At 37.0% G+C, this 14,917-nt stretch overlaps 1 protein-coding gene across 7 annotated transcripts in view; it reads left to right on the top strand.

Annotated features, from left to right (window-relative positions):
- NBEA (neurobeachin) overlaps nucleotides 1-14,917 on the top strand; it is a 575,138-nt gene that overhangs the window by 341,975 nt on the left and 218,246 nt on the right. For all 7 annotated transcript variants that reach the window (XM_075851713.1, XM_075851718.1, XM_075851715.1 and 4 more), the window contains one exon: nucleotides 4,392-4,558. In XM_075851713.1, coding sequence (XP_075707828.1) covers nucleotides 4,392-4,558 — 167 coding nt within the window. The remainder of the gene's footprint in view (nucleotides 1-4,391; nucleotides 4,559-14,917) is intronic.

Raw genomic sequence — 14,917 nt, forward strand, 5'->3', positions numbered from 1 at the left:
GTAATATTATTACACAAGAAAGGCATCCAGGCCTCTTTTGAACTCTTTTCGTGAATTCAATATAATAAAAAGTGTGTAATAAAAAGTTCTCCAATTTTCTAATATACTTTGTTTACTTCAACTTGTTAAAAACCTTTCCTGGTCATGTGATTATCACACTGGTGCATGGGTCGTTGCAGTACAGTTATCAGAGTGCTGTGATCATCACATAATCAGAAAAGATTTTTAACCACTAGAGGTAAACAATCATAGTTTCTATTCAATGACTACAAACAGAGATCTTAAGAACCAAGTGGAAATTAATTATAAAGTATATTACAAAAAAACTTATTTGCTGAAACCAGAAAACCCTGATTGCTGACAAGAAGTCCAGTAAAAAAATCTAAATCCATGTTCACTACCTTATCTAACATATGACATTTGGAAAAACCTCAATCAATGCCCCTGTTTACACTGATTTATTTAATACTGTATAGAAGTAATTTTTTTTAGGTCTGTTTCTTTGATACCGTTTTTTATATATACATTATTTTCCCGACTAGTCAGAATTGAATTCAATGAGCCTGCATAAGAATCAGTCTTCTGTTTGCTCCCTCTAGTGGTAGCTTTGTGCTGTAGAAATGTTTGTATATAACCAACCGTTGCATACTTGAAAGAAACAGAAATGATAATCCTACTTTAATATAGTGTCAAATGAATCAGAGGAAACTGGGGCACTTTATTACTGTAATAAAAAATGTAAGGATAGTAAGACTTTAGGTATGGGCTTCTCACACTTTTTCTACTGGTGCATCACCAGCCAAAACATAGTGTGGACGAAGTTCATTCCAAAATTACAAATATTGCTCAATGTACCTTCCATTTCTATCCAGAACGCTGTATAATATTAAAACAAGCACAAAAGCGGTCAATTTTGTTGCAAAACCAAAGCTTGGTGCAGCCAGAGAAAAGACTGTACTGTATATGATCACTTCTATAAAAACTGCCTCCCCAACTGCACCTCACCCACACCTAGGGGACACCTCAGTGGTGATGGCCACCTCAGTTTGAGAAGTACTGCTTTAGGAGGTTACATCTTGCCCTACGGGTTTGTTCACATAGGGCATGTATGCTGCGTGAAAGTACACAGGTTATCCGCCCTGGCAGCCGCAGGGAATTCCAGCTGAAAAAAAAACCGCTCCAAATTGTAATGCAGTTTTTTGACCGGAATGTCCACTATGAAAAACTATAAAACAGAAGCAAAAAAAAAAAAAACTGCCCATACTTACCCTCGGACGTCCTGCAGACCGCCCCCCTGGGATGACATTTCAGCTCAGCCTGTGATTGGCTGCAGCAGTCACATGAAACTTCACCCCAGGAGGCAGGCCTGGACAAAAGCAAGCAAAAATCGCAACATCTACTATTTGTTGTGGATATAACCTCCCCATTGGGGAAAACCCGCAACAAAAAAGCAGAGATTACGCAAATACAATTACAATACAATGGCTGCTCTCAGATACTGCCCAGAGAAACTGCCTATAAGTTTTGTAGGGGCATATCATGAGCCTTTACTTCTACAACGCTCTGAATTATGAAGTTATTTTCTCCATTATCCTTGCAATCTACAAGCTTCTTCCATGTAAACCCTACATTTTGTGTTTGTCTCTGTTCACATTAGTAAACATGTCTTGTGTATTATAGAATACAGCCAGTGATGATAACTAGGCGATCTGTGACATGTGAATGTGGTGAGATGCAGTCTGGGTTGAAGGACATAAGAAATCTAGGCTGGTGTGAGAATTTTGTAAAGGTGCCCTCCAGCTGGGAAATGGGAATGATCCTGAGACTTGATGAGCTTCTTATCTCTGCGAGACAGTTCTCTTAAGCCTGCGATTTGATGTACTAGTCCCTGTGCTCAATGACCTACAAGAAAGGGATCAGATCGAGAGGCTGGAGCTTTGGTTTTTTCATCTTTACTACTCTAGATAATATTTTTAGAAAGTATCAGTATGTGGATTATTGAATAGTTAGAACACTACTCATACCAAACATAAGAGGGAGACCAGTACAAGGATGCAGTGCGGGGCATTTATTAGATTGAAACACGTAAACCAGGGGTCGGATGATATTCTTGTGCATTTGTAAAATTTATTGATAATATACCATATAAAATTTTGCTTTTCTGTTGAATAATAGCAAATAATTTACAAGTGACGAGAACATTTAAAAAAAATTATAATTCATTTAAAAAGTAGCTCTGCGATATGATCATTTTGTTCATGTACAATTGCTAAGGCAAGTATACATTAAACCTAAAGGGATTTTTGGTAAGAAAAAAAGGTCTTATTTTCATAAAAACAGCGGCACTTATGTCTATGGGTTGTCGGGTATTACAGTTTTCTAATATACATGATTTTAAAATTCTGCTCACATATCTTATACCAGTGCAGTAGACATTACAACTGATGCCCTACAACTCAACACCCCCAATAGCTACGCCCCTGATTTGAACTGACATTTTTTTAGCCATCGAACCTTCTAAATAATTGGTCTCATAATGAATGGTCAATGTGTTATCGGCGCAGCTTCACAATGCAGGTCAGTGGAACAAGCTGTACAGAAAGTGTTGTCCGTGGCATGGACATCAAGGCGACGTGACGCGTTCAGATTTCCGAATATCATTCTGTCCACTCAAAGAGCAAACTGTTAATATTCATTAAACCATCATTCAGAGTGAGGCATGATAATTTAATCTTACAGTCCAATTAAAGGATGAAATATTAGCCTCATTACCAGGGCAGACCATTGAGCTAATTGCTTATTTGCTTTGGGTATGTTTGATAACGAATTAACCCATTAGGGTTGTTTTTTTTTTTTTCCTTTTGTTGAAATACACATTTTTGCTTTCAAATTATAATTTGCAGCGTGGTTTAAACAATATAATAATCCAAATATATAATAGATTTGTTTTAAATTATATTTTATTGAAAACATTTTTAACAAGATCCAAAAATAAGCAAAGAAAAAGTGAAATTTTTAAAAAAAGACAATAATCACACAAAGTCCAGTCAAAAATATTATGGGCCTCATACATTGTGTGCAATGAGGAATAAATGTTGCCCATCGCAACCATTCATATCATCGCTTTCATTTTCCAAACTGCTGGGATTGGTTGCTCCTTGTACTTATTGTGAGGGTATGTTCACACGGCCTATTTACGGACGTAATTCGGGCGTTTTTGCCCCGAATTACGTACGAAAATAGCGCCTCAATAGCGCTGGCAAACATCTGCCCATTGAAAGCAATGGGCAGACGTTTGTCTGTTCACACGCGGCGTAATTTACGCGCCGCTGTCAAATGACGGCGCGTAAATAGACGCCCGCGTCAAAGAAGTGACCTGTCACTTCTTTGGCCGTTATTGGAGCCGTTATTCATTGACTCCAATGAATAGCAGCGCCAATTACGCCCGTAATTGACGCGGCGTTCAAGCGCCTGCACATGCCGGTACGGCTGAAATTACGGGGATGTTTTCAGGCTGAAACATCCCCGTAATTTCAGCCGTAACGGACGCCCTTGTGTGAACATACCCTTACAGTATGGTTCTACATTGTAGTAGCTCTTTGCACTTATCTCCATGATACCTATTCTCCTAAACCAAGCTGTATGTTACTTACCTGTTCATGTAAGGTGCACACGGCCATGCTCCAGTTTGGCTCTGCCCAGGTTAAGAAAGATATGAAATATGGCAACAGGAAAGAAGGCATCTTGTGTCCTGACTAAAATAAAAAAAAGGTGTTTTTTCATATAAATTTTCATTTTACCCTGTAATCTTGATACTCACTGGTGCCCTATAGAGTTTGGTTAAATGTTACATTATATAATGACTAGAGGTTTTTGTTTTGTTTTTAAGTTTAAAGGTATATTCGTTTTATTTGTTGTTTATTTTGTTCATTACCTTTTTACTTTTCACCAATTTTTTTTTTTCCTTTCAAAATGAAATCTAAAACTCTCCTCTTTTGCTATGATTATTTCAGTATGCTGGACCCATAGGCCGCTTTAGATTCTTATTACAACATAACATTGTTTTGACAGGACCTAATTGAGGGGCCAAATGGTCAGATGTTTAATGTAAAAATTAATCAAAGAGTGTAAAAAAATAAAATAATGTAGATTCTGGAATCTACATCTAAATCCACATTCAAGAAAGTAAGAGAATATTATTTTTATGATCTCCTTTGTTACTAATAAAAACGAATTCATTTGATATTGTTCTGGGTTGTCATTTATAATATGGTTAGCCCTTGTGATCATTTCCTGTTGGCCTGTTTATTTAAAATTTTCTCTTTATATAGAAGACACTGACACAAACACCAGTTATTAATATATATATATATATATATATTTTTTCTTAGTCACAATGTGCACAGTACGCTGCTGATAGGAGAGAAGAGGAAAAGATGTGTGATCATCTGATCAGTGCTGCCAAACATAGAGACCATGTGACAGCCAATCAGCTGAAGCAGAAAATCCTCAACATCCTAACCAATAAGCACGGAGCATGGGGAGCCATATCTCAGAGGTAAGGTACATTTTCTTACTATGTCAGTCAGTCTGGACTAACGTGATGTATACTGTTGTCCAATATTTAGTAAATCTGTTGGCTCCATTGGCATGTAGTATATTCCTATCCTAATTGAATTATCCCCTTTGAGTTAATAATCAGAAGAACATTTCAGGGGCCATCGGCCTCTAAGTGTGCCCAATATACAGCCTTCCAATCCTCCATTCGCGGCTGAACGCTGTTTTTACGTACTTATTATGTAGGTTGCAAACTAGCTCGTATAAGTCGACCCAGAGACTCCTCTAAAAGGAAGAGTCACATCTGTAGACAGCACTGTTTCAGGGTTCTTTCCACTCATCAGTACAGAGCTGAGTACTGGATGACTGAGTGAGATGCCTTAGACCAGGGGTCTCAAACTCAGGCGGGTAAATGAACCGCACATAGAAAAAAATTTGATTGGGTCGCATTACTTTCAAATTTGATACAATACAATATTCTTGGTAATTAGTTTGGACTACCTTAACAATACTTCATTACTATAACAACACTACATTACTATAATAATGCCACATTGCTATAATACTACATTACTATAATAATACTACATTACTATAATAACACTACATTACTATAATAATGCCACATTGCTATAATACTACATTACTATAATAATACTACATTACTATAATAATGCCACATTGCTATAATACTACATTACATTACTATAACAATACTACATTACGATAATAATGCCACATTGCTATAATACTACATTACTATAATAATACTACATTACTATAATAACACTACATTACTATAATACTACATTACTATAATAATACCACATTGCAATAACACTACATTACTATAATAATACCACATTGCAATAATACTACATTACTATAATAATACCACATTGCAATAATACTACATTACTATAATACTACAATACTATAACAATAATACTACATTACTATAATACTACAATACTATAACAATAATACTACATTACTATAATACTACAATACTATAACAATAATACTACATTACTATAATACTACAATACTATAACAATAATACTACATTACTATAATACTACAATACTATAACAATAATACTACATTACTATAATACTACAATACTATAACAATAATACTACATTACTATAATACTACAATACTATAACAATAATATTACATTACTATAATACTACATTACTATATGAATACTACATTGCTATAATAATACCACATTGCAATAATACTACATTACTATAATACTACAATACTATAACAATAATACTACATTACTATAATAATACCACATTGCAATAATACTACATTACTATAATACTACAATACTATAACAATAATACTACATTACTATAATACTACAATACTATAACAATAATACTACATTACTATAATACTACATTACTATAATACTACATTACTATAACAATAATATTACATTACTATAATACTACATTACTATATGAATACTACATTGCTATAACAATACTACATTACTATAACAACACTACATTACTATAACAACACTACATTACTATAACAACACTACATTACTATAACAATACTACATTACTATAATAATACCACATTGCTATAATAATACCACATTGCTATAATACTACATTACTATAACAATACTACATTACTATAATAATACTACATTACTATAACAACACTACATTACTATAACAACACTACATTACTATAACAATACTACATTACTATAATAATACCACATTGCTATAATACTACATTACTATAACAACACTACATTACTATAACAATACTACATTACTATAACAATACTACATTACTATAATAATACCACATTGCTATAATACTACATTACTATAATAATACTACATTGCTATAACAACACTACATTACTATAACAATACTACATTACTATAATAATACCACATTGCTATAATACTACATTACTATAACAACACTACATTACTATAACAATACTACATTACTATAATAATACCACATTGCTATAATACTACATTACTATAACAACACTACATTACTATAACAATACTACATTACTATAATAATACCACATTGCTATAATACTACATTACTATAACAATACTACATTACTATAATAATACCACATTGCTATAATACTACATTACTATAATAATACTACATTGCTATAACAACACTACATTACTATAACAATACTACATTACTATAATACTACATTACTATAATAATACCACATTGCTATAATACTACATTACTATAACAATACTACATTACTATAACAATACTACATTACTATAATAATACCACATTGCTATAATACTACATTACTATAATAATACTACATTGCTATAACAACACTACATTACTATAACAATACTACATTACTATAACAATACTACATTACTATAATACTACATTACTATAACAATACTACATTACTATAATAATACCACATTGCTATAATACTACATTACTATAATAATACTACATTACTATAACAACACTACATTACTATAACAATACTACATTACTATAATAATACCACATTGCTATAATACTACATTACTATAACAATACTACATTACTATAATAATACCACATTGCTATAATACTACATTACTATAACAACACTACATTACTATAACAATACTACATTACTATAATAATACCACATTGCTATAATACTACATTACTATAACAATACTACATTACTATAATAATACCACATTGCTATAATACTACATTACTATAACAACACTACATTACTATAACAATACTACATTACTATAATAATACCACATTGCTATAATACTACATTACTATAATACTACGTTGCTAGAACAACACTATATTACTATAACAATACTACATTACTATAATAATACCGCATTGCTATAATTCTACATTACTATAATAATACTGCATTGCTATAATACTACATTACTATAATAACACCACTACATTACTATAATAACAATATTTCTTTTTAGATACTGCCACAGTGTCCTCTGTAGATAATTCCACAGTGCCCTCTGTAGATAGTGCCACAGTGCCCTCTGTAGATAGTGCCACAGTGCCCTCTGTAGAATGCTGGAGGAGCCCCTAAGTCACTGTCCGTGTATGAACAGTGACGTCAGGGGATCCTCCTGGACTGGATTCCCCTGCCAAAGCATTACCGATGTTCTGGCCGGGGATTGCTCTGCTGGAGGAGCCTCCGAAGTCACTGTCCATATATGGACAGTGACTTCAGGGGCTCCTCCAGCAGAGGAACCCTGGGCAGAGCGTTGGCAATGCTCTGGCTGGGGATTCCACTCCTAGAGGGAGCCCCAATGGAGCATTCTACAGGGAAGGGGTGGGTGTAGCGCGGTAAACAGGATAGGGTGATATCTACATGGGGGTTGCACTATGTACAGGGGGCCATTGCTCACCTACCACCGATCAAGCAGCGCGGGAAAAGGACTGCGCTGCGTTATGGAGCGCCAGCGCTCTCTTCCTTCGGCCTGCTCTCTCTTCCGAGGGAGCTTCGGTGCTCACGGGACGCAGATCACAGCCTCAGGGGCCACATGCGGCCCACGGGCCTTAACGACCTAAGATTAAGACCCCTGCCTTAGATGGGGCTTCGGGGGGGGGGGGGGTACTGGTTCTCATTGAAGAGACCCAATGGGTGTATGAAGATTCATTTACAGGGAATGCTCCATGGAAAAAATGGTCTCTCTTCCTTTTGGAGGAGTCTCTTGTTTGGCTAATATGAGATACTTTTGCATACTTTTTTTTTCCTATGCAGCATTGCCTGTAAATATACATCCTTTGGGTCTCTTAAATGAGAATCAGTACCTTTACTATGAGGGTATGTTCACACGCTTAACAAAATACGGCTGAAAATACGGAGCTGTTTTCAAGGGAAAGCAGCTCCTGATTTTCAGCCTTTTTTTAAGCAACTAGCGCTTTTTGCGGCGGTTTTTACAGCCGTTTTTTAAGCTGTTTTTCTATTGAGTCAATGAAAAACGACTCAAGAAGTGACATGCACTTCTTTTTACGGGGCGTCTTCTTACGCGGCCGTTTTTAAAAGCGTCCCGTGGGAAAGGAACGCTGTTTTTTCCATTGAAATCAATGGGCAGATGTTTGGAGGCATCCAGCCCCTGCATTTTTAGCCGTTTTTCGGGGCGTTTATGGCACGAAAGACGGCTGAAAATATCCCGTGTGAACATACCCTAAGGGTTAGCATGCAGTGGGGGAATCTTTGTGATTCTGATTCACAGAGAGTCTGAAGATTGAGAGACTCTCTCTGTCCTACCTACTCAAATTAACTGGGCGTGATCATGTTCAGCCCCCACAGCTTGTGTCTGGTGTGCTTACTTAAGTCATTAACCCTTTGCCTACTTCTTTCAGATTACCCTTGTTTAAAGTATGTATACCTATTAAATACGTTTTACTGTTTGTCGGGAGCTGGGAATTTTATCCCCCACTCTAATATTGTAAGCGTATGTTTGTTTTGTGCGAAACTTGATTGGCTTCACATATGTGCCCAATATTTTATGTCATTTACGTTGGATCCAGGGTTTATTAAGGACAAGAATGGAATGCCAAAGCAATCACTGCTTTTATAGACCAGCAAGTTCTGCTGTACAAGGGGTATGTACATATGGGGCACATGCCTAAAATCTCAACCATGGGGCGGGGTTATTTTAGACAAGGACAGAGAATGCTCATAAATCATGTCACCCCTCTCTTGGTCCTGTTCCCTCTCGAATGCTGTGGATCTCAGACGGTAGTTGGTAGGATGATGAGATCTAAAGCAAGAACAGCTCTCTTGGCTCTGACTACTGATGATGGCTAGCAAACATAGACTTACCTTGTATTGTTCTTTTTAAGCATTCCTAGGTTCCCATAAACTGGCACAACATAAACAAGAGTCAGTAAGCCCATTATGGGACTCTTTTCTGCTGGTGTTTTTGATGAATTTCAGGTTAACTCTCTACAATATGTATTTTTATAGCCGTGTTAAGAGGCATCTGTTTCCATACAGTTGAGCTGTAACATTCCTTTAAAGGTTCTGCATTCTGTGACGAATTACTTTGAAAAATCAAATTTTAAAAACACACAGGTAATAAAGTCCAGATGAGCGTTCTCAAAAGTAAATTTAAATGTTTCTGCTTTGTGGTCTCCTATCTGTACCTGAAGACTGGCAGTAGTGCAAAAAGCAAAACAGCCAGAGGTATGATGTGCCCCCAATTAAGACTTCAAATTGGAGGAGCGGTGTATGCAGCCAACAAAACACGCAAGCCAATTCTACCGCAGATCAGTGCGGCAAAATTTGTCTGCATTAAATCGATCAGTTATGGATCTAGAACGCCTTTACTGAATAATACGGTTTACAGAAACCAATTTTTGCATTTGTTTTCTTTTGTTTTTCTTTCTGTATATACAGTATTCTTTTTAAATAAGAGATGCTTCTTCAGGCTCCGTTAACCCCAAATATTCGTTATCGGCACAAAAGGGGTTTCTTTACTGTAAGAGAGGTGACGCTATGGAACGGTGATGGTTAATAATGAATTAACACATCGCCACAGCAGCCATTTTTGTTTTTCTTTCTGCTCTCCAAAATCCATAACTTTTTTTATTTTTCCGTCTACATAACTGTATGAGGGCTTTTTTTTTCCCCGGTACGAGCTGTAGTTTTCAATGGCCCCTTTTAATGTACCATATATTGTACTGGAAAGCTTTTAAAAATTATTTTGTTGGGTGGAATGGGATAAAAACCCTATATTTTCTTTTTACCATTCCACCCCAGGGTTTTGTTTCTATGGTGTTAACCAAGCGGTAAAAATGTTATTTGGACTTTATTCTGGAGGTCAATACGCATACACGGATACCAAATGTATATTTTTTTTAATGAAAGAATGTTTTATTCTTCTGTATTCTGACACCCTTCATTTATTTTATTTTTTTCATTCAACGGAGCAGTATGAGGGATTGTTTTTTGCGGGCCAAGCTGTAGTTTTTATTGGAATAAAAAAAAAGTGTAATCAAAAAGTCAAAATGGTACCATCTTTTTGGGGAGGTGAGATGACCAAAAACCAGCACGTCTGGTGTTTTTTTTTTTCTTTTATGGCATTGTCCCTAGGAGTTAAATAGTGTTATATTGTAATAGTTCGGACTCTAATGGACACAACAATACCAATTATGTTTTTTTGTTGCTTTTTTTTACGTTTTTTTAGGGGAAAGGGTCTTGTTTTTTTTAAACTTTTAATATTTTTTATGTATATTACTAAAAACGTTGTTTAGCTTTTCGTTACATTATATTTTAGTCCCACTAGGGGACGTAAACAAGTAATCGTTAGATCGCTGGTACAATACACTGCAATACTGATTATGTATTGCAGTGTATTGTGCTTTTAGTGTCCTCCTGTTACGCCCGGCCTCTGGCATTGCTTAAAGGGATTTCCCCATCAGAGATATTTATGACATATCCACAGGATATGTCATTAATGTCAGATAGATGCTGGGACCTGCACCTATCTCTAGAACGGGGCCCCCTAAACCCCGTTCTACTGCTCTGTGTTGTAGCTGACGCATTTGATTCCCGACAATGAATTACGGAAACAGCGTAGCTCGCTGAGCTGCGCTCTTTCCGTAAGTCCCATAGTAGTGAATGGCAGTTACGGAAGTAGCATAGCATGCGAGCTGCGCTGTTTCCATAACTACCATTCAGTTCTATGGAACTTAACGGAAACAGCGTAGCTCAGCGAGCTACGCTGTTTCCGTAATTCATGGTCGGGAATCACATGCTTCAGCCACAGCAGAGAGCAGTAGAACGGAGTTTAGGGGTCCCAGACCCGCATCTATCTGACATTTATGACCTATCTTGTGAATATCTCATAAATGTCTCTGATGGGAAAATCCCTTTAATAGGAGGACCAAGATACCTGAACAGGGGGTCTCCATTAGGCCCCCAGGCTGTCATGATAAACATCGGCACCCACGATTGCGTCGCAGGGGGAGGGTGATAGGGTGACAGAGGGGTTCCCTCTCTGTCTAGCGGCTTCGATGCTACGGTCTCTATTGACTGCAGCATCTAAACAGTTAAACGTCCGGAATGTGAGTTATTGTGAGGTGTCACCTGTAATACACAGCTAAATGGACAGGATGGGAGTTATTGTGAGGTATCCGCTGTAATACACGGTCCGTGAGTGCTCCATACTCCACCTTCCCTTCTTTATGATGTACATTTGACAATATATCAAATCCCGGTAAGGGGTTAAAGTGATTGTCCCATCAAAAGGGGGTTCCTTTCTAAGGCCACATGCACATGACCGTGTTGAAGGTTGTATAGTTCTGTTGATGGTATCGGAGAGATACATTAAAACAGTGAATGTAGCATTCTGTGATTTAACACTGGCATATAATGCCATATTAAAATGTATGTCCAAAGAAATACCATATTTTCTGTTTTTCCCAGCCTTCGGCCTTACTACCCAATTTTTTTGTAGAGAAATGTCCACCAAGCAGTTTTTCAATGGTTTTCTTGGTTGGGACACCTCCTTTTAAATTGCTGTATCCCCTGTGTTCTCCACAAAATATAAGATATATTTTACAACAAACAAGGCGTTAATCATATATTCATAGATATAACGAAATGGCTAAATGTTAATTTTTTGGTCATGGTTCTTTATATTTTTAGAGACATTAACCCCTTGGCATCTCGGGCAGATTTCTACCCTTCACAGCTCTCAAGTTTGATTAATGATCTCCGTTCAGAATCCAGCCTGTAAGTAATGAGTTATTTGTCGGTCATCACACAGAGGGTGTCTGAAGACATAGACACAGGGTATATAACCATTGTATCTCACCATACAGGCAGCCCGGCTGGTATGGGAGACATACGGGGATTAACTGCACAATTTATTAGTGATCATGACCCATTAGTCTGTGTCATTTTAGTGACAGTGTTAAATCACAGTCTCTCATATAACGCAGGTTTTTGTAATTCTTTTTCTGGTATGCCTGCAATAACCACGCCAGAAGGGAAATAATAGATTGTAGTAAAGAGTAATGATCCTAGTTAAGTGGATGGCATGTGTGTGGTTAGTCTTATAACACTTCCTGCTCTTTAGTGGCCAAGGTTGTGGTTTCTGTTCTGCTTTAATACATATTAAAAAAAAATCTTGAAGATTTAACTATTTCTCTGAATGGTGCACATAAACTTCAACCAGTACCCGCCAATGTCCACATATAGAGATGAATGGATTGTCTTGCCCAAGTCGCAGACACCGCTCGATAGAATACAATGGAGGAATTGATTTTCATTTTTTTCTCTTAAGTGTATCTATTTATTTTTTATTTCCTATTCCTTTTGTAGCCCCGACATATTCTACCTTATTGTCATCACGCAGTCCCTGTCCCCAATGGAGCTTACAATCCAAATGTAATCGGACACATACATTAGAGCCAATTTCTTAGGAAGCCAAATAACCTAACAATTTGAAAGGAACCAGGTACCCAGAGTAAAAACTGTGCATACATGGGAAGAACACATAAACCCCATGCAGACATTGCCCTTGGTCAGAATCAAACCCAGGGCCCCCCAGTGTTTTAAGACAACCGTGCTAGCCACTGAGCCACCATACCGTAGCTATAGAGCTGCTCTCAGCTGTGTGGTCCTGCAGACATCTAAATGTGACATCAAGAGACGCATCCAGCAGATTAGGCGGTATTGTCACCAATGCAACTACACCATGATGGCAGCCTTTCCGGCAAAGCTCATACACAAGGGGTTATCCGGGAAGTGAACGTTTTTTATTGGAATGAAATTAAATAAATAAACCAAAAAAGCAATAGGCACCTATCCTTGCCTCCGGCGATCCATCGCATAGGCTCCAACAGCAATCCTGGTGGTTGTTTACATGCACGTAGCATGTGACCACTGCAGCTAATCGGAGGGCTCAGCGGAGCGCTATGGTGACTAATCAGATTTCCGGCATAATGGCAGAAATACAACATATGGCCGCTGATCCCTCTGACTGCAGAGGTCACATGCTACGTGCATGTAAACAACCACCGGGATTGCCGTCAGAGCCCCAGCGCTGGAATGCCGGGGGGGGGGGGCAAGGATAGGTAAAATCTTCCGGATTTCCCCTCTTAATCTTCTGGCGGGAGACGCAGCCTGGAGCAACTAAGGAGGCACACAATTTCTCCAAACGTAACCCTCAGACCTAGGTTGTCCATCTGCCCAATGCATTCTAATGGCTCAAATCAGGCAACATCTTCCTCTCTCAATTTCATCTCTAAGCACATTGTACCAGCCACATTTTTTACTTTTCTTCTTCAAAGCAGAGACCGATTTCTTGCCGCGACTATGTCTAGTACTGTACTATGATACCTGCTTCTTATCTGTCACCTGTAATTCACAAATTCTAATACTGAAGGAAATATTAATCATCTTCAGCCTCACATTCTGTGTTTATAGAGTCGGATGACAAGTATTCTTCAGATTCCCTCGTGACAGATCCTTAAATATTCAATAATTAAAGACCCTTTTTAAATGAATGATGTGTAATGATTTGTTTTGTGAAACAATGGAAAGACGTGCGTATGTTCCTGAATGTGGAATACGCTGGATTAGGTAGATTTGAACATATGGCCTTCGTTGATTTAAGTAATAAATGCCAACACATAAAACAAAGCTTTCTTGATTTAATAAAAAAATGTTCCTAAACTTGTACTGTGAGATTCATGTCCAATTGTGTATTAGATATTGGAGCTAGTGTGGGTACTCGCACCTATTCGTATTTCTCAAGGTTTACAAAATACCTTTAGTGACCATGTCATCTACATGGCAGAGTATTTTGTGGGCAGAGGCCGGTGACTGAGATTCATGAAGACTGAATTGTAGTCTAGTGGATTTATTGGCTATTATCTATGAATATAATAGTATCTACAAAGTAAACCCTTTAATGCTCGGGGGGGGATTTTTTTTTTTTTTATAATTTTTTTTTGTAAAATATATAGTATAATAAAATTATATTAAATTTAAAAAAAGGAAATGAAAAGATAAGATCTTCGTATTTTTAGCAGCTGATGTATATGGTTATGTCTTCTAGACCAGGTATACGGCATGTCGTTGATGTTTAGTAGATTTGGTACTGCTATCAAACATAACCGGGTCAGAGCGCCATATCGGCCGTTTCTATTCTTTTTTTGTGTAATGTATTGGATTGTAGGAGTAGGGATAAATAACGTCCGATTATAATTCTATCACTGCTATTCATACTGAAAAATAGACTCCGATAAAAGGAGAGAGAAGACGACTCGCACCACAAGGCAGTAATGCTAACATCTGTGTATAAGGTGA

The sequence above is a fragment of the Rhinoderma darwinii genome, chromosome 2 (assembly GCF_050947455.1).
Source record: "Rhinoderma darwinii isolate aRhiDar2 chromosome 2, aRhiDar2.hap1, whole genome shotgun sequence".
Lineage (NCBI taxonomy): Eukaryota > Metazoa > Chordata > Amphibia > Anura > Rhinodermatidae > Rhinoderma > Rhinoderma darwinii.